The sequence below is a fragment of the Delphinapterus leucas genome, chromosome 1 (assembly GCF_059928025.1).
Source record: "Delphinapterus leucas isolate spDelLeu-1000000601 "Yukka" chromosome 1, BTC_Dleu_Yukka2, whole genome shotgun sequence".
Classification (NCBI taxonomy): Eukaryota; Metazoa; Chordata; class Mammalia; order Artiodactyla; family Monodontidae; genus Delphinapterus; species Delphinapterus leucas.
In genome coordinates this window covers 174,488,604-174,513,726 of record NC_143129.1, presented here as the reverse complement: position 1 = coordinate 174,513,726, position 25,123 = coordinate 174,488,604, and the positions used below count along the sequence as shown (strand labels likewise).

Genomic DNA, 25,123 nt, shown 5'->3' with positions numbered 1-25,123 from the left:
CCTGGCTGCTTATTTTATGGTAGCTGACTTACGTATATTATCTGTGATGTAAAGGGTATTTACCCCATTTTACATATGAGGAAACTGAGGCTCAGAAAAAGAACTGCTTAACTCAGCTGGTAGGTTACACAGCAGACTGGTAATATAAACCCAGATCTATCAGATTTAGAATTTAGTAGGCTCTTTCTACTACAGAATGAGAAAATGTTTCAGAACACTTTGGGGAAAAAACTCTGCAAGTCTTTTTCTTTCTCCCAAACCATCCCTTCTAGTATATTTCTGCTAAATAAACTAGTGTCTGCATATACATTTTTGAAATTTTAATTTATACAATTACTTCATTTAAAAGAACAAATAGGCTAAAAATATTAAAACTAAATAAGGTATCTATTTTCTATATATCCTAAGAATAAAGATAATTCTATGCAGCAAATGAATGTATATTATTGTTAATGAATCTGTTATTAGGTCTAAGTTAGTAACTGAGATTAAGTGGTTTTAGAAATACTAATGCTATTTTATACACATCAATACAAGTTACATCAGGATGTTAACAGAAAACCCTTAGAATGTTGCCTATTCCATTCAGTTAAATTTAAACTTAATACAGGTATCCACAAAATCTGTAATGGCTTAATATATCTAAACATTTTCAAGGTCCTCTAAATTCAGAGCAATTATTTTTTGGAAAGTAAAAAAACTCTATTATTTTTAAACTGTGTAATAAACAGAAGGAAATTGGTTTGTTAATAACAAAATGCTGTGAAATACAAAAAGAAGTGCATTACCTCAGACCGAAGCTACTCCGGAAAAGACTGGTTTGAGTGGGTCCATGGAATGGCAGCATTCTAAGAGTCAGAAACTACTAAAGCCCCCACCTATTAGTTAAGGGTAATAGTGAAGGGGCAAGGGTACAGTACCTGATGATGGGCAGGTCGAGGCCCCGCTGCAAACTGAGAAAAGGAGGGAAAACAAACACAAAAGGAAAGGCACAAAGAGTCAGAAACACCACAACAAAAACCAAAATGTCACACATTATGCCAAAAGAAATAAAACCCACAAGAAAAAAAAAACACAAACAGTCAAAGCTTTGCTGCAGGACAGTGACAGACAGGTACTGAGAGTCAAGAGGTTAACACCTCTACCAGAAATAGTTTGCCATTTATCAGCTGGGAGAGAAACAGCTAAGCTGTTAGGCACATAAAGGTGCTTCTCTGATAGGAATTTTTTTAAACCCTAAAATAAAGCAAAAGAAAGTTTGAAACACTAAGTGGTTATATTAAGACAAACATATGAAAAGTCAACTATGCTTATGCAAGTGATATAACTAGAGGGAATGAGAAATGCTTTTACATTACAAGAAATAGCCAGGAGGTAATTATAATGTCCAGCAGAAAATAAAGAATGTAATAGGATGGATTTCAAATTTACTTAAGTTAAATGGATATCTCACACATGAAATGGAAATTTCAGTATCTTCCTTTGTTTCTTGGAGTTAAAGATTAAAATTTATCTATTCTAAATATATAAGCATATATAAATATATATATATTTATGATATATAAATATATGTAAAATAATTATATATATTTAAATTCAATTAACTAGTAATGTTTAATACCAGGCATATGAAAGCGAACAGTAGTAAAGAACATCATTCTGTAACATTAGTAATCAAAGCGGTACTATTATAAGCTCAAGAAGAAAAAAAGAGTAAAAGAAGTCAAATCTCTCAATTACTATTTATAAACAACAGCACAAGACTGTATACATGTACCTACTGCTATCTGATATTGAGAATAAAAGCCAAAGAAAACCTAACTTCTTAGGTAAATCATAGAGTACTTGAAAGCAGGTAATACATATTCCAACTCTTACTTTCACTAACTTAGAATGGAAGAAAAAGCTTTTTCACCCATCAAATTTTAAATACAAAATCTCTAAGATCAAATAATTCTTCATCAGAGCAAAACGGGGCTTCCAAAGTGATTTTACTAAAAAGAACAGAGGAATTATTCGGGCCCGTAGAGTCATGTACTGGCTACCTACACATTAACTACTGAAATGTTAACCACCCTCTTTAACAGTTAACAGAAAATATTTAGTGAGCAGTTTTGAATGCAAACCTTACAAGGATTTTACTTAAAACATTTAATAAGCTAAAATACATATTTTCCTTCAGTTGTTTGAGCCTTCCTTCCGTTAGCTCATTATAATGGGTTATCCAGACTGAAGATGAACTAAGAAACAAACCCTCATACTCAGAATTTAAGTTACCCACAATAGCATATGCAAGAGATTTGGAATTATTTCCTCCACTGCCATTACTTAATATAAAAAATTTTCAAGAAATTGCAGTGGGTCACAAGCCACAATGTAGGAGATGACTGAAGACAGCTCTATCAAGAATTTACCTTAGAAGCTAAAATGTATACCTATTATTTAAGTAATGAAAAGTACCTTAACATATTTTGAAGTTATTCAATACAACTTAATGAGCTCTCCATGACCTGTACGATTAAAGTGTGTTAGCTAGCCATTATATCTGCTAACAACCATTGTAAAATAGTTTTTCAGAATGATGATAATGGCAGCTACTGTTCTTGCAGAACATTTTCTCTTCAAAGAAACTGATGTCTTACATTTTCAGTTTTCCAACTATGAAAAGAACACAGATCAAACCTCTACTATGGACATCAAGCTTCAAGAATAGGTTAATACCACCCAGGTGGTATTAAAGTGGGGGGGCGGGTAGAAGTGAGATGTTTCTTCATGACACTTTTGAAGGAAATGGGAGAAGGGCCACGTTAAAAAATTAACCTTAGTACGGTAGTACCTGTCTTATCACTGTTCCACAGAAAGGCCCCATTTCTAAGGCTCTAAAATAAAAGTTGAAACTTTATATATTTGGAATGTTCCAGTCAAAAGAGAATTTTCTATGAGCAAGAGGAGTACCTTATAAAATTACACATATATTAAAAAAAAAAAGTTAGTGGGAAAGTACCCTAGTCTATTTTGCACTAGTCACCATTGGCTATTGAGTTTTTCATTTGTAATGACAATAGTCTTAATCCTATGGGTAACTGTAAGCAACAGAACAAACTGTAGTCGCTGCTGGCTCATATTAAAAATAGAAACTTTTGTTTCTTTTTTCTTTTTCTTTTCTTTTTAAAGAGGGGTCTTTAAGATGGTGAGGACTGTAGATATTAAGGAAAGCAATCTTCTGTGAACTTGGATCCAACGTTAATGCCACCCACTCACCCACCCACCCACTCACTCTTCTGTGCACAGTTGGTAACTGAGCATGGCCAACATATATTGATATAACTTTGGCACTTAGCACCACAGAATATAAAAATAACCAATGGTTACAGGTTACTGCAAAAGCCAAACTGTCCCCCTCTCCCGATTAAGCATTCAATAGTTTCACTATTTTGGAAGCTATTTAAAAAAAAATTACAGTTTAAAGGGTTCCAATACAACCAGAAAATGGAACATATAGGTAGCTTATCACTATTTTTTTTACTTTTAAACAAGACTTTCAACAATATAAATTTAACTAAGATACTAAGTATCAAGTAGAAATACAGGCACAAAGATCACCTCAAGGAGGGAGGGGGGCCACTTGAAGCCAGTTGGATTGCAAAGGCAGCTGTCCAGGAAAGAACAGAGAAGCCTAAACTGTGCAATTGCCAATGGCCCATTAATGCAGAAATAGAACGGAGTAAGCTTTAGCTGCTCTACAAAGCCATGGGAAGAGTCCCTTCCTTAGTGCAACAGCTTACCTCTCCTCACCAGTTGGGATAGCTGTGGGATGGATGAGACTAGACTATGGCAACTTGGGATGTCAGAAGAAATGCAATCCTGCCAAATTCCAAACCCAACTTCACCCTCCCAGCACCAACACAAATGAAGCAAAGAAAACTGGACCCAAAACAACAAGCAAGAGTAGTGTGGGGTCTGCTAGTCTTGCACTTGTTTTGGGGTATGTAATGGAATGTTATGTGTGTGGTTTTTAGTAATGGGGGTGGTAATGGTCACTAGCAGAGCAGATGGTAAAAATTGCATAGAGGATAGTGTCTGAAGAGTTTATGACCACAGAAAAATGGCTGACAACTATAGACAGTTTTCCCCTTGATATTCAATTATAAAATGGAAAGAGGGAAAAAGAAGCCTTGAAATTTATCTTTTAAAATCAAATTCATCTGAAAGGGATATCCCTCTTCAAGTTTAAAATAAAGAAGAATCTAAACCCCAAATTACTCCTGTCTAATTCCCAATAGAGAAGACCCACCCAATTTGTTATTCTTTTCCCCACTATGCCTGGCAAAAACTGCCATGCTAGGTTAGACTTTCAGAGAGGAAGCAATCAGTGCATTTGTGTTCATCAGCCAATAAATGGATGTGGTCAAAAATAATGAGTGCCAGAGGCACCACTGCCTGCAAGAAGTACAGTTTGTTATATTGCTTACAATGCAGTATTTTATCCAGCCTCTTCCAGCCAAGGACCTGTAAACGGGAGTCTGTTCCAAAACCTTCCTCCTCTTCCAGTTGTCTGTGCAATGTATTGGCACTGTTCTGCTGGGCTGTCAAAAAAACTGGTTTAGAGATGCAGCTCTTCAGTCAGGTTTTGCGCCAGTTCTAACCATGTAAATTTAATTTTCTTTTATTTTTCCCCCAAAATTATAAAAGGGGTAAAGGGGTAAAAAGGGCCATAGAATCCTTTGCAATAAGAGCTTACCACAACGTTCCATGTTTAATGATTAGAACTGGGGCCTATCTAAATTAATCTGGTGAGCTCTCAGGCCCATTCCAAGTAGTCAAGTGTCCACATTCCCAAACCACTCTCAGAACAAAACTTGCATCAGACATCTTGTTGACCATTTCGGCAAAAAAACCCAAAAAACAAACAAAAAAATCCAGACAAGCAAACGGCCAACTAGGACCAAAGTCCCACCTCCTTAGAATGGTTCCACCCCCTGGGAAGAACCAGGATCTAAGAACAGGTATTGGAAAAGAGGGTAATAGGGAAAAGGAAGGTAGGAGGAGGATAAGAAAGAGATTACATTTTGGTGAAGTCTGTGATCTCCTAGTTCTTTGAGCAATTCTATCACATATTTCAATATTCCTAAATTCATGCATAAAACCAAATGAACAGGAGCTAATGCAATGAAATATTCCTGTACTACAGGCGAAAAAGCAAAGGTGGAGAACCAAAAGAAGATCCCTGTATTCTGAGGAAAACACAGAGCTGAGATACAAGTAGGGGTGTGAGAGACAATGTGAGATGTTACAGAAGCACCTTCTAGCAAAAACTAATCATGCAGGGCAGGAAACAACATTCTAAGGAATGGACAGCTGAAGCCACTGTACACTTTTGTGAAACAGAAGGATGAACCTTGAGTAAATTCTCAGTCTCTGCAATACTTATTGCAATCCATGTAAAAGATGAGCAAAGAGGATGATAACATTTACACTTGTATGACAATTTATTTACCGTCTGAAGAAATAAATACACTATTGGTGTAAGTCATGCATATGTCCACACAGTCAAATAGTTAGAACTGATCTAGTAACAACGATTCAGAAGTCTTACTTCCCAAAACACTGGAATTTCAGAGTCCAATTAATGAAATTTAATTTACTTTCAAAATCATGCTTTACACTTCTCCTGAATTTTGAACAGTACAAATAACAAATTAAGAGCTGAGATGAAGTGAACTTGAATGCAACCAGAACTTGAATGACACAGAAAAGTAAAAGAAGATTAAAAGCTCCATTTCTTCTTGTTCTTAATAAATTCAAATTATTCCTATAGGAAAGGTCTGAAAATGCAATGCTATCCAATAATAATAGTAATAATAATTTTAAAAATTATTTTGGTAAAAATTTTCCAAAATCGAGTAAAAATATTAGCCAAAAGAACCTAAGCTACTACAAACACAAACTTAGGTGGAGAATATTATCTAGAACAAGTTTCTGCTTACTTACCGGAGAACGGGTCTGAGGTTGTGAATTCATTGTCTGAGGAGCTTGAGGGTATACCAACGTGGTTGGACCTGCATTCTGTCCAGAGGGATAAGGGGTCTGTCAAAGAATGGCAAGAACAATATCATAACGTGAGTAAATATGGCATAGTAACTCAAATTCAAAGCGTTTAAAAGTTTAGGAAAGTGTTTATTAATGTTGTTTACAGCTCTACTTTTATCACAATATCCAGCAATTCAGAATCAGTGCAGCTTTTTTAGAAGTTTTCTTAAATCTCCTGATGAGAAGCAATTTCATCACACTACTCAGAACGGTGAGCAATTTAAAACTTATGAATAATTTATTTCTGGAAGTTTCCATGTAGTATTTTCAGACTGTGGTTGACTGCCGTTAACTGAAACCTCGGAAAGTGAAATTGCAGATAAGGGGGGAATACTGTACTTTATACTGAAGCATAAACTTCTGGCTGTCAAGATAATACACACAGAACTGAGATGTACCCCTTATGAAAACACAGAGAAATCTCTTTCTGCACTTCAAAAAGTTACATAAGAACTTAGCCCTCTCATAACTAGTGTATTACAGAAAGGAACAGCAGCCAATTTTTTTCACAGAAGACGCTGAAAACATGCATGCTGGCCATATTTGATCTTATTCAATCTTTTCACCAATATCTTCAACACTAGAGCCATATAAGTAAACACACAACTAACTGCAAAAGAAGTATGTGAATTAACATTCAGGCTCAAGTTCTTTCATTCAGTAATACCACCCTTACTGTCCACACATAGCTGGTGCTCTATCAATACTGAAACTCTATCATTGCTCTCAAAATGAATATTAATAAAACAAAGAATTTATTTTCCTTTAGCTTGGAATTACTCTTTTAAACAAACAAAAAATAATCAAGTACTTTTCATATTTAAATTGTATGTATGAAAAGAGCTGATGCATACTCTGTACACAAGCAGTTTCACCTGAATGCAAAGCATAACATCTGATGACTGCCACACATGGATGTGATTCCTCTCTCACAACGTATGCCATTGTGGCATTAGCAATATATATGTATATTTTTGTTGTTGTTGTTAATGGACTCGGGTCCTTTTTATTTTTTATTTTATTTTTTAATTTTTGGCTGCCTTGGGTCTTCCTTACTGCGCGCGGGCTTTGTGTAGTTGCGGCGAGAGGAGGCTACTCTTCACTGCAGTGCGCGGGCTTCTCATTGCGGTGGCTTCTCTTGTTGCAGAGCACAGGCTCTAGGCGCATGGGCTTCAGTAGTTGCAGCACGTGGGCTCAGTAGTTGTGGCACGCTGGCCCTAGGGCACGTGGGCTTCAGTAGTTGTGGTGTGTGGGCTCTAGAGCACAGGCTCAGTAGTTGTGGCGCACGGGCTTAGCTGCTCTGCAGCATGAGGGAATCTTTCCGGATCAGGGATTGAATCCCCTGCATTGGCAGGCTGATTCTTAGCCACTGTGCCACCAGGGAAGTCTCCCATTTTGCAATATGTTAATAGGTGCATTGATAAAGAAATTTTGCCAATACCTGGCACAGCTTTCTTGCGGAGAATCTGTCCATTCTTTGTGAATGGTTTTAGAAATTTCAAGGAATGATTTTGACTTGTACCTGTTGTTGAGGCAGGGAGTACAACCGTGAAAGATGCCTCTATGCTTTTCCTCTCTTCTCTGCATTTAATGACATGATTAACCAAGTTTATTGATTAAATTATTCTCGAGTAACTTCTTCAATATACTATTACACTTTGTTGAAAAACACTGCAAAAGCCTGAATGGGAACATTCTATGAACATGTTTCATAACATCAAATGTATAGAGAAGCAGGGATAGTCATTTTGATAGTCATAATAGATTTTGTTCATACTTTCCTTTTCAAATACTTTCAAAGTTATCACAAAGATTTACTTCTCCAAGACTATATACATGAATGCTTTATATTTAAATGGCAATCCAGTTCACTGTACAAATTTACAAGTTGAGACATATTCTCATTTTCATCATTACTTTCAAGTTTCAATGAACTCTCTTAAGTCACTGACTTTTTTTATTAACTGCAGGTAACAACAAAAACTAGCAAATGGTGGTAATTGACTCTCTGTTAACGGAATGCCAGTGACGGAAGACAAGCCAATCAAAACACACTTTGTACTGCATACATAACCTTTAAGTCCATAATAACTATTTAAAAAACAGTGATTGTGACAATTAAAGATAGAAATCTGAGGGTGAATCCCATTACAACACAGAACACACTAACAGCAACTTAGGTCCAGATGCTGACGGTTTTCAAAATAAGGATGTGTGAAAAAATTAATAAGATTTTCAATTTTCAAAATAGAAGGGAATTAAGCAAACAAAAATAATTATAGCATTTAGATAGCTCTTAATATGTTTCAGAAACCATTCTAAGCACTTCACATATGACAAGGAGATGAAAGGTTATTTCTTAAAACACTCACTTCCCCTTAAATAAATACTGCCGTAAAGACTAAATTCAATATTGTGCACATGTGTTCAGGCACACATAAATCTGATTTAAAAATTATGTAGCCATAGCCTTTCAAAGAGCTATCAGGTGACACTTAGCAAATTTTAAATTTTAAATAAGCTTATCCTTTTATTCCACAATTCCATTTCAAGAAATTGACCCTAAAGATAAATTCATAATAGCAAAAAATAAAGAAGCAAAAAATAAAGAATGCTTATAAATGTCTTATAAATGTCTCCATTTATAAGAGAGAGGTTAAAGTAAGCTATATTCAGTCAAAGAGAGAATGTAGTGTAATCTCTGAGCTAAGAAAGAATGAGGTAAATCTACCTACACTGTCATGGAAAGGTATCTACAATATTAAGTGACATAAGCAAATCATAGAATTAGTAAGAATAAAAATCCTATTTGTGTAGTGTTTTTTGATATATGCTAATAGTATACTCAAAGATGTCTTGGGAAGACATATAGCAAACTTAAAATTGCTACTTCGCAGAAATAGAATTGAAAGGGGATATAGGATACAACTTGCAGGTTTTATTTTATACACTCTGTATTAAGGGCACACCTCATTTTACTGTGCTGCGCGTTACTGTACTTCACAGATACTTTGATTTTTACAAATTGAAGGTTTGCAGGAACCCTGCATCAAGCATGTCTGTTTTTTTAAGTATAGTTGATTTACAATGTTGTATTAGTTTCAGGTGTACAGCAAATGGATTCAGTTATATGTATCTACATATATTCTTGTTCAGATTCTTTTCCATTATAAGGTTATTACAAGGTATTGAATATAGTTCCCTGTGCTGTATAAGCATGATTATCAACTCTATTTTCCCAGTAACACTTGCTCACTTCATGTCTCAGTGTCACATTTTGGTAATTCTCGCAATATTTTAAACGTTTTCATTATTATTATTATATTTGCTATGGTGACCTGTGATCAGTGATCTTTAAGGTTACTATTATAATTGTTTTGGGGCACCATGAACTGCACCCATATAAGTCAGCGAACTTAATCCATAAATGTTGTGTGTATTCTGACTGCTCCACTGACAAGCTGTTCCCCATCTCTCTCACTCTCCTCGGCCCTCCCTATTCCCTGAGACACAACAGTATTGAAATTAGGCCAATTAATAACCCTGAGTTGGCCTCCAAGTGTTCAAGTGAAAGAAGAGTCCCATGTCTCTCACTTTAAATCAAAAACTAGAAATGATTAAGCTTAGTGAGGAAAGCATGTCGAAAGCTGAGATGGGCAGAAAGATAGGCCTCTTGCGCCAGTTAGCCAAGTTATGTATGCAAAGGAAAAGTTACTTCTTGAACGAAATTAAAACTGCTATTTCAGCGGACACACGAATGATAAGAAAACAAAACAGCCTTATTGCTGATATGGAGAAAACTTTAGTGGTCTGGTTAGAAGATCAAACCGGCAACAACATTCCTTTAAGCCAAAACCTAACCTAGAGCAAGGTCCTAACTCTCTTTGGTTCTGAAGGCTGAGAGAAGTGAAGAATTTGCAGGAGGAAAAGTTTAACGCTAGCAGAGGTGGTTGGTTCATGAGGTTTTAGGAAAGAGGCTTGTATTTGTATGTCTCCATAACATACAAATCCAAGGTGAAGCCACAAGTGCTGATGTTGAAGCTGCAGCAAGTTACCCATAATATCTAACTAAGGTAAGGAATGAAGGTGGCTACACTAAACTACAGATTTTCAGTGTAGATGAAACAGCCTTCCATTTAAGAAGATGCCATCTAGGACTTTCACAGCTAGAGAGGAGAAGTCAACGTCTGGCTTCAAAGCTTCAAAAGACTGGCTGACTCTCTTGTTAGGGGCTAATGCATCTGGTGACTTTTAGCTGAAGTCCGTGCTCATTTATCATTCCGAAAATCCTAGGGCCCTTAAGAATTCTGCTAAATCTAGTCTGCCTGCGTTCTATACGTGGAACAACAAAGCCTGGATGACAACACATCTGTTGACAGCATGGTTTACTGAATATTTTAAGCCCACTGTTGAGACCTACTGCTCAGAAAAAATGATGCCTTTCAAAATATTACAGCTCGTTGACAGTGCACCTGGTCACCCAAGGGCTCCGAAGGAGATGTACGAGATTAATGATGCTTTCCTGCCTGCTCTCACAACATCCATTCTGCAGCCCATGAATCAAGGAGTAATTTCAACTTTCAGGTCTTATTATTTAATGAATACGTTTCGTCAGACTATTTAGCTGCCACAGATAGTGGTTCCTCTGATGGATCTGGGCAAAGTAAATTGAAAACCTTCTGGAAAGGATTCACCATTCTGGATGTCATGAAGAACACTCGTGATTCATGAGAAGAGCTCAACATGTCAACAGTAACAGGAGTTTGGAAGAAGTTGATTCCAACCCCCCGCGGGGTTCCAGACTTCAATGGAGGAGTCACTGTAGATGTGGTAGAAACAGTAAGAGAACTAGAATTAGAAGTGGAGCCTGAAGATGTGACTGAATTGCTGCAATCTCATAATAAAACTCTGTGACAGATGAGGAGTTGCTTCTTACGGATGAGCAAAGAAAGGGTTTCTTGAGATGGACTCTAATCCTGGTGAAGACTACTGAAATGACAACAGAGGATTCGGAATATTACATAAATTTAGCTGATAAAGCAGTGGCAGGTTTTGAGGGGACTGACTTCAGTTTTTTGGGTTTTGTTTTTTTAATTCTTATTTTATTTATTTATTTTTGGCTGTGTCGGGTCTTCACTGCTGCACGTGGGCTTTCTCTAGCTGTAGTGAGCAGGGGCTACTCTTCATTGCGGTGCACGGGTGTCTCATTGTAGTGGCTTCTCTTGTTGTGGAGCACGGGCTCTAGGCATGCAGGCTTCAGTAGTTGTGGCTCGCAGACTGTAGAGCACAGGCTCAGTAGTTGTGGCACACAGACTCTAGAGGGCAGGCTCCGTAGTTGTGGCACGTGGGCTCAGTAGTTGTGGCTCGCAGACCCTAGAGCGCAGGCTCAGTATTTGTGGCGCACGGGCTTAGTTGCTCCGCGGCATGTGGGATCTTCCCGGACCAGGGATTGAGCCCGTGTCCCCTGCACTGGCAGGCAGATTCTTATCCACGGTGCCACCAGGGAAGCCCTGACTTCAGTTTTGAAAGACGTTCTACTGTGGGTAAAATGCTATCAAACAGCCTCGCTTGCTACAGGGAAGTCGTTCATGAAAGGAAGAGTCAGTTGATGCGGCAGACTTCAATATTATTTTATTTTAAGACATTGCCACGGGCACCCCAGCCTTCAGCAGCCACCACCCTGGTCAGTCAGCAGCGTCAACATCGAGGCGAGACCCTCCAGCAGCAAAGAGATTATGACTTGCTGAAGGCTCAGATGATGGTTAGCATTTTTCACAATAAAGTACAGTTGACCCTCAAAAAACAGGGGTTTGATCTGTGTGGGTCCAGTTACATGCGTATGTTTTTCAATAAATACTACAGTGCTTCATGATGTATGTACAACAAATCATTATGCTGTACACCCTACTGATACAGCACTGTTTGTCAATTACACCTCAGTAAAACTAGGAGAAATAAATAAACACTACAGTACTACACAATCTGTGGTTGGTTGAATCTGCAGACGTGGAACCAGGGATACAAAGTGCCAGCTATGGGACTTAAACATCCATGGATTTTGGTATGTGTGGTGGGCCCTGGAACCAATCTCCCAAGTTGTTCAAGGGTCCACTGTGTTTTTTAATTAAGGTACGTACACTGATTTTCTTAGACATAATGCTATTGCACACTTTATGCACTATAGTATAGTGTTAACATAACTTTTATATGCACTGGGAAACCAAAAAATTTGTATGAATTGCATCACTGCAATATTCGCTTTATTGTAGTGTTCTGGAACCAAATCCACAATATTGCCGTGGTATGCCTATATGTATTTTTCCTTTTTCATAAGAATTGATTACTTTTATAATAAAAACTCATTGAAGATAAACTCTGTGATAGCTTCCCTTCCCTTCATGTGATAGAAAATAGTAAAGCAAACCAGAAAATCCAGTAGGTCTGTATTTTGCGAAGTTTTAAATATTTCTGGAAAACAACTGAAATATCGTCTCATAAATCACAATGGAAAGTAAATCAACAATATTTATGGAAATGTAACACAAAGACACTATGCTGTGGGCTATGTGCCTAAATGAGGCCAATAATACATGTTTACTGGTGTTTTAAGCTTCCAGAAATCCACAATTTAATCAATGAAGAGACAGATAACAGATGTACGTATATTTACTCAATCATACAGTATAATCCTTTGTACTCATTAAAAAAAGATACAGAGGAGCATTTAATGACATGGAAAGAATGGTATTGAGAGAGAATGCTGAAATAAGCACATATATGTATAAAATGTTGGTAGTATCTCAAGTCACTAGAGAAATACCAAAATTACTTAATAAATTGTGTTGGGATGACTAGATAATCATCTAGGGGGAAGGAGGATATATATGCTCAACTCATGATACCAAAAAATTCCAGATTGATTAAAAATGTTGGAATGTAAAACATGACACTTTAAAGGTACCAGAGGCAAATCTATTTCTGTCATCTTAGAGCTGGGAATTACTTTTTTTTTTTAATAAATTAATTTTATTTATTTATTTTTGGCTGTGTTGGGTCTTTGTTGCTGCGTGCAGGCTTTCTCTAGTTGAAGCGAGCAGGGGCTACTCTTTGTTGAAGTGCGCGGGCTTCTCATTGCGGTGGCTTCTCTTGCTGCGGAGCACGGACGGGCTCTAGGCGTGCGGGCTTCAGTAGTTGTCGCTCGTGGGCTCTAGAGCGCAGGTTAAGTAGTTGTGGCGCACGGGCTTAGCTGGTCCGCGGCATGTGGGATCTTCCCGGACCAGGGCTCGAACCCCTGTCCCCTGCATTGGCAGGCGGATTCTTAACCACTGCGCCACCGGGGAAGCCCTACTTTTAAAATCTAAATAAAAACAGTACCTATGGATACACCAAATATTTTTTTTAAATAGACTATTACCATAAATTTATAAAAGTTCTCAATTTTAATATTTTTCTTTATAACTATATGTGTATATACATATATATGCGTAAATGTGTTCCTTCATTCTTATTAACTAGCTATTAGAGGATATAAATAGTGAGAAACTCTTCTATCAAATAAATGTTTGACATCTAAATCTGGCCAGAGAAGTAAAGATAATACCTTAAAGTCTAGACCAGCACTTTGACCATACTGGCATCCACAATGCTTCGAAGCACCTTCAAACTCTTACAGTTGTCTTCCTGAGAGCTACACAACCAGTGTAAATAAAAATTTCTGTAATGAACTTTTTCATCTTGCAAAACTGAAACTGTACAACCACTGGCTCAATTTAAATTTTATTTATACACATTTTAATCACTTAGAATTTAAATTTAAATAACCAGATATGGCTAGTTGCTACCATACTATACAGCACAGATGCAGAAAGCTGTTAATTCCAAAATTTTACTCTTCTCATGTCTACCTTTTATATCTTTACAAATGTAACTCTAATTTTACAGAAGTACAGTAACATACTATAAGCAAGAGTCCACGATAAAACGCTGGAGAGAGAAGCAGAGACATATCACTGAACTGGACATGCAGTCTTAAGCATATTACAATTGTCCCTTGCTATCCCCTCCAGGGCTTGATTCCAAGACCCTCATGGATACCAAAACCCACAGATGCTCAAGTCTCATATAAAACAGTTTTAGTACAGCAAGCCCTCCATATGCGCAGGTTCAGAACCCGCAGATACAGAGCGCCAAATGTACTTGTTTTCCTCAGCTAACTAAAACTTTATGGCACTGATTCTCAGAATGTGGACTGCAGGGCCCTAGTGATGAGAAGGCCTGGGAGAGAAAACAGTCTCACAATATTAATGCCAAGATGTTGTTGTGTTGACATTTGCACTAAAGACAGAAAAACAAGAAGGGTAAAACTACTGGTGCCTTAGTAAAAATCAAACCAGTGGCAGTCCTTGTATTCCTCACTCCTACACTCTCACCATGTGCTCACACACACAAAAAAAAGAGCGAGTACTTAAGTATGTCATTTATGTGACAGTAAAAATCATTAATTTTTATTCTGAGATAATTATAGAGTCACGTGGAGTTTAAAACATAATACAAAGAGTTTCTATATGCTCTTCATCTAGTTTTCCTTAATGGTAAAATCTTATGTAAGTATAGTACAATACCAAACCTTGAAAAATGACATTGGTATGATCCAGCAACCTTATTCAGATTTCTCCAGTTCTACGTGCACACACATTTTCGTGTATATTTAGTTCTGGGCAATTTTATCACATTTATAGGTTCCTGTCACCACTGCTACAGTCACAATACAGAAAAGGTTCTTCACGGAGATCCTTTGCACTACCCTATAAAAGCCATAGGCACCTTCTTTCCTTCCTCTTTTCTACCTTCACCTAACCTTTAGGAACCACTAACCTATTCTCCATCTCTGTAATTTGATCATATAGAGATGTCATAAAAATGACATCACGAAGTAAGGAAGCTTTAGAACATGTCTTTTTAATATACTGTGTGACCAAATGAGAGAAAACAACTGAAACACTTCTGCAGTATATTGGGGTTAGCAGGTTATATCAAGAAAAAGCATTTATAAGACCGTTTAAGTTACAAGCTGAACTAGGTGCTTTCTCCATGTAACACCATTTTACTTGAAAGAATAAATAAGAGACAAACTATGCTTATGCAGACCTTGATACACGGCAGACATTTTATTGAAAATGAACAAAGTGAACTTATTGTATTGAGGAAAATTGAAAGTATTTGTTACCAATGATAAAATTCAAGCTTTCAAATGAAAATTCAACTTTTAGAAAATGTGTAACTATCGCCATGAGCTTGGCATATTCCCAACATGTAGACTTTCCAGATAAGAATGTGATTTTTTTATACTGTATAATAAAACAGTACGTGAAAGATCCACATAACTCAGTCAAGCAATATTTTACAAATGACCCACGCACGATGATATACAAAGTATATAAGTAATTCAAGTGCAAGACAGACCAATAGATTTTAATGTAACAGAGTACCAAAAGTTCACTAATATGGATTCAGATTCCATACTGCAACTAACATTTAAGAAACTACCACTTTTTGAGTTTGGTATAGTATCAAAGAATAACCACAACTTTCTGAAGAGGCTGTATAAAATACGCCTCCCTTTCCCAGTTACATCCCTGTGTAAGACTGTATTTTCCTCATATACTTCAACTGAAATAACACTGTAACAGGTCGAGTGCAGAAGCAGATATAAGATTCCAGCTAACTTCTATTAAGCCAGATAGTAAAAGATTTGCAAAGCTCTGAATAATACAATTCTCATCAATTTTTTTTGTTTCAGAAAATATTTTTTCAAAAAAATGTATTATCAGGTTTACAAAAATAGGTTTAAATTTATTTTAAAACAATATTTTTAAATTCCTCAGTTTTAATTTCTAATACAGTAAATATTAACAAATATAAGACAAAATATTGAGAACCCCAAACATTTTTTTTTAAGAGTACAAAGAAGCCCTGAATCTAAAAGTTTTGAGAACACTGACCTAGATTAATACTAGAGCTGAAAGGGATCTTCCTTTACTTATTGCTATTAAAATATTAAACATTCACTCTGTTTCCCTATCCTTAAGTTTTTCCTCAAAACAAAACTTTCCATTCCTGATGGCTGAGCGACAGTTTGTTTTCACTCTCCCAAATTTCCACATTAATGTGGTTTACTGTGAACCTAAAATAATTTCCATCCGCACTGCTTCCAGGAACCTTCAATCTTTCAAAAACTGTCTTCCTGCGCTCTACATAACCACATTCAAAAGAACAGGAAATGTAGTGGTGTTTTTGCCTGTCCTTGCCCCAACCCCTACCTGGCATGGCACAATCTGGAGGAAGACATCCAATTCCCACTTCCTCCTTCAGAACAGAAAGAAAAAGGCTGAACTTGTTTGTAACATTCTGGCTTGTCTGGGGACTGAGGGGTTGGTTTCTGTCTCACCTGACTCAGACCAATGATGGGAAGAGTGAAATAGCTTGGATATAAGATTGGGTCCCTGAAAGGAGTGGCACCTGCTGAACTACATGCGAGCTGCAGGAAGGCTTCAGACCTGCAGGCACCTGGGGCAAGAGACTACAGGCAGGAGAACACAACAGAACATTTAAGGCCTTGAGAAGAAGCCAGGGTAAGACTGAGCAATAACAACATTTAAAAGGAGCCACATATACAGTAGAATTGGGGGGAAACCAAACACACAAGCCCGGGGAAGATGTATGCGCAGAAAATGATGGCTGATGGTCTTCCCCTGCAAGAAGCCAGTTTTCAAATACTGGAAGGTATGGCTGTTTTTTCAACTGCTCAATTATCAACAGAAGATTACAAGGCATATAAATAAATAGGGAAACATGGCACATTCAAAGGAACACCATATATCTCTAGAAACTGACCTCAAAGAGACATAGCCTTTGGAGTTACCTGACAAAGACTTTAAAACAACTGTCTTGAATATGCTCAATAAACTACAGGAAAACATGGAAACCTAAAGGAAATTAGAAAAACAATATATAAAGAAAATGAGAATATCAACAAAGAAATAGAAATTGTAAAAACAATTTCTGGAGTAGAAAAATATAGTAACTGAATTTTAAAAATTTACTTGAAAGGTTCAACAGCAGATTCAAAGAGGCAGAAAAACAAACTGGTGACCTTGAGGACAAAACCTTTGAAATTATCAAGTTCAAGAAGAAAATCAAAAAAATAATAATAATAAAGTAAACAGGGCTTCCCTGGTGGCGCAGTGTTTGAGAGTCCACCTGCTGATGCAGGGGATACGGGTTCAGGCCCCAGTCTGGGAGGATCCCACATGCCGCGGAGCAGCTGGACCCATGAGTCATGGTCGCTGAGCCTGCACATCCGGAGCCTGTGCTATGCAACGGGAAAGGCCACCACAGTGAGAGGCCTGCGTGCCGCAAAACAAAAAAAAGTAAACAGAGACTAAGGAACATAAGGGACCCAATCAAAAAACCAATACGTGCTTATTCCAGGAGAGAGGAACCAAGATGGCGGAGTAGAAGGACGCGCTCTCATTCCCTCTTTTTTGTTTTTTTGTGTTTTTTTTTGGCGGTACAAGGGCCTCTCACTGTTGTAGCCTCTCCCGTTGTGGAGAACAGGCTCCGGACGCACAGGCTCAGCGGCCATGGCTCAAGGGCACAGCCGCTGTGCGGCATGTGGGATCCTCCCGGACCGGGGTGCGAACCCATCTCCCCTGCACCGGCAGGCGGACTCTCAACCACTGCGCCACCAGGGAAGCCCCTCTCACTCCCTCTTGTGAGAACGCCAGAATCACAACTAGCTGCTGGACAATCATCGACAGGAAGACACTGGAACTCACCAAAAAAGATACTCCACATCCAAACACAAAGGAGAAGCCACAATGAGACAGTAGGAGGCGCGCAATCACGGTAAAATCAAATCCCATAACTGCTGGGTGGGTGACTCACAGACTGGAGAACACTTATACTACAGAAGTCCACCCACTGGAGTGAAGATTCTGAGCCCCATGTCAGGCTTCCCAACCTGGGGGTCCAGCAACAGGAGGAGGAATTCCTAGAGAATCAGACTTTGAAGCCTAGTGGGATTTGACTGCAGGACTTCGACAGGACTGGGGGAAACAGAGACTCCACTCTTGGAGGGCACACACAAAGTAGCGTGTGCATCAGGACCCAGGGGAAGGAGCAGTGACCCCAGGGGAGACTGAACCAGACCTACCTGCTAGTGTTGGACAGTCTCCTGCAGAGGCGGGGGGTGGCTGTGGCTCACCGTGGGGACAAGGACACTGGCAGCAGAAGTTCTGGGAAGTACTCCTTGGAGTGATCCCTCTCAGAGTCTGTCATTAGCCCCACCAAAGAGTCCAGGTAAGCTCCAGTGTTGGGTTGCCTCAGGCCAAACAACCAACAGGGAGGGAACCCAGCCCCACCCTCAACAGTCAGCGGATTAAAGTTTTACTGAGCTCTGCCCACCAGAGCAACAGACAGCTCTACCAAACACCAGTCCCTCCCAACAGGAAACTTACACAAGCCTCTTAGACAGCCTCATACACCAGAGGATAGACAGCAGAAGCAAGAATTACAATCCTGCAGCCTGTGGAAAAAACCCACATTCACAGAAAGATAGACAAGATGAAAAGGCAGAGGGCTATGTACCAGATGAAGGAACAAGAAAAAACCCCAGAAAAACAGCTCAATAAAATGGAGATAGGCAACCTTCCAGAAAAAGAATTCAGAATAATGATAGTGAAGATGATCCAGAACCTCAGAAAAAGAATGGAGGCAAAGATCGAGAAGATGCAAGAAACGTTTAACAAAGACCTAGAAGAATTAAAGGACAGAGATGAACAATACAATAACTGAAATGAAAACTACACTAGAAGGAATCAGTAGCAGAACAACTGAGGCAGGAAGAATGGATAAGTGACCTAGAAGACAGAATATGGTGGAATTCACTGCCATGGAATAAAAAAAAAGGAATGAAAAGAAATGAAGACAGCCTAAGAGAGCTCTGGAACAACATTAAATGCAACAACATTCGCATTATAGGGGTCCCAGAAGGAGAAGAGAGAGATAAAGGACCTGAGAAAATATTTGAAGAGATTATAGTTGAAAACTTCCCTAACATGGGAAAGGAAATAGCCACCCAAGTCCAGGAAGCGCAGAGAGTCCCAGGCAGGATAAACCCAAGGAGAAACATGCCAAGACACATAGTAATCAAATTGGCAAAAATTAAAGAAAAAGAAAAAGTTATCGAAAGCAGCAAGGGAAAAATGACAAATTACATACAAGGGAACTCCCATAAGGTTAACATTTGATTTCTCAACAGAAACTCTACAAGCCAGAAGGGAGTGGCATGATATACTTAAAGTGATGAAAGGGAAGAAACTACAACCAAGATTACTCTACCTGGCAAGGATCTCATTCAGATTCCATGGAGAAATCAAAAGCTTTACAGACAAGCAAAAGCTAAGAGAATTCAGCACCACCAAACCAGCTCCACAACAAATGCTAAAGGAACTTCTCTAAGTGGGAAACACAAGAGAAGAAAAGGACCTACAAAAACTAACCCAAAACAATTAAGAAAATGGTAACAAGAATATACATATCCATAATGACCTTAAAAGTGAATGGATTAAATGCTCCAACCAAAAGACACAGGCTTGCTGAATGGATACAAAAACAAGACCCATATATATGCTGTCTACAAGAGACCCACTTCAGACCAAGAGACACATACAGACTGAAAGTGAGGGGATGGAAAGAGATATTCCATGCAAATGGAAATCAAAAGAAAGCTGGAGTAGCAATACTCCTATCAGATAAAATAGACTTTAAAATAAAGAATGTTGCAAGAGACGACAAAGGACACTACATAATGATCAAGGGATCAATCCAAGAAGAAAATATAACAATAATAAATATATATGCACCCGACATAGGAGCAGCTCAATACATAAGGCAACTGCTAACAGCTATAAAAAAGGAAATCGACAGAAAACACAATAATACTGGGGGACTTTAACACCTCACTTACACCAATGGACAAATCATCTAAAATGAAAGTAAATAAACAGAAGCTTTAAATGACACAATAGCCCAGATAGATTTAATTGACATTTATAGGACATTCCATCCAAAAACAGATTACACTTTCTTCTCAAGTGCACATGGAACATTCTCCAGGATAGATCACATCTTGGGTCACAAATCAAGCCTCAGTAAATTTAAGAAAACTGAAATCATATCAAGCATATTTTCTGACCACAACACTACGAAATTAGAAATGAATTACAGGGAAAAAAAGGTAAAAAACACAAACACATGGAGGCTAAACAATACGTTACTAAATAACCAAGAGATCACTAAAGAAATCAAAGAGGAAATCAAAAAATACCTAGAGACAAATGACAATGAACACACGACGATCCAAAACCTATGGGATGCAGCAAAAGCACTTCTAAGGGGGAAGTTTATAGCAATACAATCCTACCTTAAGAAACAGGAAACATCTCAAATAAACAACGTAAACTTGCACCTAAAGCAATTAGAGAAAGAAGAACAAAAAAACCCAAAGTGAGCAGAAGGAAAGAAATCAGAAAGATCAGATCAGAAATAAATGAAAAAGAAATGAAGGAAACGATAGCAAAGATCAATAAAACTAAAAGCTGGTTCTTTGAGAAGACAAACAAAATTGATAAACCATTAGCCAGACTCATCAAGAAAAAAAGGGAGAAGACTCAAATCAACAGAATTAGGGGCTTCCCTGGTGGCGCAGTGGTTGAGAGTCCGCCTGCCCATGCAGGGGACGCGGGTTCGTTCCCCGGTCCAGGAGGATACCACATGCCACGGAGCAGCTGGGCCCATGAGCCATGGTCGCTGGGCCTGCACGTCCGGAGCCTGTACTCCGCCACGGAAGGAGCCACAGTGGTGAGAGGCCCGCGTACCGCAAAAAAAAAAAAAAAAAAAAAAAATCAATAGAATTAGAAATGAAAAACGAGAAGTAACAATTGACACTGCAGAAATACAAAGGATCATGAGAGATTACTACAAGCAACTCTATGCCAATAAAATGGACAACCTGGAAGAAATTGACAAATTCTTAGAAATGCACAACCTGCCGAGACTGAACCAGGAAGAAATAGAAAATATGAACAGATCAATCACAAGCAGTGAAACTGAAACTGTGATTAAAAATCTTCCAACAAACAAAAGCCCAGGACCAGATGGCTTCACAGGCGAATTCTATCAAACACTTAGAGAAGACCTAACACCTATCCTTCTCAAACTCTTCCAAAATATAGCAGAGGGAGGAACACTCCCCAACTCATTCTACGAGGCCACCATCACCCTGATACCAAAACCAGACAAAGATGTCACAAAGAAAGAAAACTACAGGCCAATAACACTGATGAACATAGATGCAAAAATCCTCAACAAAATACTAGCAAACAGAATCCAACAACATATTAAATGGATCATACACCATGATCAAGTGGGGTTTATTCCAGGAATGCAAGGATTCTTCAAAACACGCAAATCAATCAACGTGATACATCATATTAACAAACTGAAGGAGAAAAACCATATGATCATCTCAATAGATGCAGAGAAAGCTTTCGACAAAATTCAACACCCATTTATGATAAAAACCCTGCAGAAAGTCGGCATAGAGGAAACTTTCCTCAACATAATAAAAGCCATATATGACAAACCCACAGCCAACATCGTCCTCAATGGTGAAAAACTGAAACCATTCCCACTAAGATCAGGAACAAGACAAGGTTGCCCACTCTCACCACTCTTATTCAACATAGTTTTGCAAGTTTTAGCCACAGCAATCAGAGAAGAAAAAGAAATAAAAGGAATCCAAATCAGAAAAGAAGTAAAGCTGTCACTGTTTGCAAATGGCATGATACCACACATAGAGAATCCTAAAGATGCTACCAGAAAACTACTAGAGCTAATCAATGAATTTGGTAAAGTAGCAGGATACAAAATTAATGCACAGAAATCTCTGGCATTCTTATACACTAGTGATGAAAAATATGAAAGTGAAATTAAGAAAACACTCCCATTTACCACTGCAACAAAAACAATAAAATATCTAGGAATAAACCTACCTAAGGAGACAAAAGACCTGTATGCAGAAAGTTTTAAGACACTGATGAGAGAAATTAAAGATGATACAAACAGATGGAGAAATATACCATGTTCTTGGATTGGAAGAATCAACATTGTGAAAATGACTCTACTACCCAAAGCAATCTACAGATTCAATGCAATCCCTATCAAACTACCACTGGCATTTTTCACAGAACCACAACAAAAAATTTCACAATTTGTATGGAAACACAAAAGACCTCGAATAGCCAAAGCAATCTTGAGAATGAAAAACGGAGCTGGAGGAATCAGGCTCCCTGACTTCAGACTACACTACAAAGCTACAGTAATCAAGACAGTAATGTACTGGCACAAAAACAGAAATATAGATCAATGGAACAGGATAGAAAGCCCAGAGATAAACCCACGCACATATGGTCACCTTATCTTTGATAAGGGAGGCAAGAATGTACAGTGGAGAAAAGACAGCCTCTTCAATAAGCGGTGCTGGGAAAACTGGACAGGTACATGTTAAAGTATGAAATCAGAACACTCCCTAACACCATACACAAAAATAAACTCCAAATGGATTAAAGACCTAAATGTAAGGCCAGACACTATCAAACTCTTAGAGGAAAACATAGGCAGGACACTCTATGACATAAATCACAGCAAGGTCCTTTTTGACCCACCTCCTAGAGGAATGGAAATAAAAACAAAAATAAACAAATGGGACCTAATTAAACTTAAAAGCTTTTGCACAGCAAAGGAAACCATAAACAAGACCAAAAGACAACCCTCAGAATGGGAGAAAATATTTGCAAATGAAGCAACTGACAAAGGATTAATCTCCAAAATTTACAAGCGGCTCATGCAGCTCAATAACAAAAAAACAAACAACCCAATCCAAAAATGGGCAGAAGACCTAAATAGACATTTCTCCAAAGAAGATATACAGACTGCCAACAAACACAAGAAAGAATGCTCAACATCATTAATCATTAGAGAAATGCAAATCAAAACTGCAATGAGATATCATCTCACACCAGTGAGAATGGCCATCATCAAAAAATCTAGAAACAATAAATGCTGGAGAGGGTGTGGAGAAAAGGGAACCCTCTTGCACTGCTGGAGGGAATGTGAACTGGGACAGCCACTATGGATAACAGTATGGAGGTTCCTTAAAAAACTACAAATAGAACTACCATATGACCCTGCAATCCCACTACTGGGCATATACCCTGAGAAAACCATAATTCAAAAGGAGTCATGTACCAAAATGTTCATTGCAGCTGTATTTATAATAGCCAGGACATGGAAGCAACCTAAGTGTCCATAAACAGATGAATGGATAAAGAAGATGTGGCAAATATATACAATGGAATATTACTCAGCCATAAAAAGAAACGAAATTGAGTTATTTGTAGTGAGGTGGACAGACCTAGAGTCTGTCATACAGAGTGAAGTAAGTCAGAATGAGAAAAACAAATACCGTATGCTAACACATATATATGGAATCTAAGAAAAAAAAAAAAGGTCATGAAGAACCTAGGGGTAAGACAGGAATAAAGACACAGACCTACTAGAACATGGACTTGAGGATATGGGGAGGGGGAAGGGTAAGCTGTGACAAAGTGAGACAGTGGCATGGACATATACACACTATCAAACGTAAAATAGGTAGCTAGTGGGAAGTAGCCGCATAGCACAGGGAGATCAGCTAGGTGGTTTGTGACCGCCTAGAGGGGTGGGATAGGGAGGGAGATGCAAGAGGGAATAGATATGGGGACATATGTATATGCATAACTGATTCACTTTGTTGTAAATCAGAAACTAACACACCATTGTAAAGCAACTGTACTCCAATAAAGATGTTAAAAAAAAATACAGTACATGTATAACTGAATCACTTTTCTGTACACCTGAAACCAACACAACATTGTTAATCAACTATACTCCAATATATAATGAAAATTAGAAAAAAAAATACAGAATAGAACCATAGGGAAAAAAAAGCAATGAAACCAAGGTCAACAAAACTGACAAAACTTTAGCTAGACTGAATAAGAGAAAGAAAAATAAGAGAGATAAATAAATGAAATCAGAAATCAACAAGGGGACATTTTAACTGATTTTACAGAAATAAAAAGGATTTTAAAGAGAATGCCATAAATAATTATACACCAAAATATCTAGATAACCTATATGAAATGGACAAACTCCTAGAAGCACACAACCTATGAAAACTGAATCATGAAAAAATAGAAAAACTAAACGGACCTACAACTGGAAAGGAGACTGAATTACTCGTCAAAAACCTTGCAACAAAGACAAGCCCAGGACCGCATGGTTTCACTGGTGAATTTTACCAAACATTTGAAGAATTAACAACAGTCCTCCTCAAATTCTTCCAAAAAACTGAAGAAGAGAGAACACTTCCAAACTCATACTATGAGTCTAACATTATCCTGATACTAAAGACAGATAAAAACAATACAAGAAAAGTACAGACTAATATTCCTAATGTAAATATCCACAACAAAATACTAGCAAACAGAATTCAATAGCACATCAAAAGGATTATACACCATAACCAAGTGAGATTTATTCCTGAAATGCAAGGTTGATTTAACAAACAAAAATCAATCAATATAATACCTCCACACTAACAAAATGAAGAGAAAACAATCACAAGATCATTTGAACTGATGCAGAAAAACCATCTGATAAACTTCAACACCCTTTCATGATAAAAATACTCAACATACTAGGAATAGAAGAAAACTACTTCAATATAATAGAGGCCATACATGAGAAGTTCACATCTAATATCATACTCATTGGTGAAAGGCTGCAAGCTTTTCCTTTAAGATCAGGAATAGGACAAAGATGCCTGCTTACACCACAACTATTCAACATAGTACTGGAAATTCTATCC

General features: G+C 37.9%; 1 protein-coding gene across 3 annotated transcripts in view; it reads right to left on the bottom strand.

The window, feature by feature from the left end:
- Positions 1 to 25,123, bottom strand: part of EIF4G3 (eukaryotic translation initiation factor 4 gamma 3) — a 366,332-nt gene that overhangs the window by 175,139 nt on the left and 166,070 nt on the right. Inside the window, exons 1-4 of one of the 3 annotated variants that reach the window (XM_089899604.1) lie at positions 18,305 to 19,458; positions 5,992 to 6,087; positions 4,473 to 4,586; positions 921 to 953 (exon numbers count right to left, since the gene is read on the bottom strand). In XM_089899604.1, coding sequence (XP_089755730.1) covers positions 921 to 953; positions 4,473 to 4,586; positions 5,992 to 6,021 — 177 coding nt within the window. In that variant the 5' untranslated portion in view covers positions 6,022 to 6,087; positions 18,305 to 19,458. Of the gene's footprint in view, positions 1 to 920; positions 954 to 4,472; positions 4,587 to 5,991; positions 6,088 to 16,409; positions 17,712 to 18,304; positions 19,459 to 25,123 lie in introns of those variants that run through there. The other 2 variants (XM_089899606.1, XM_022551756.3) reach the window with 2 other exon arrangements.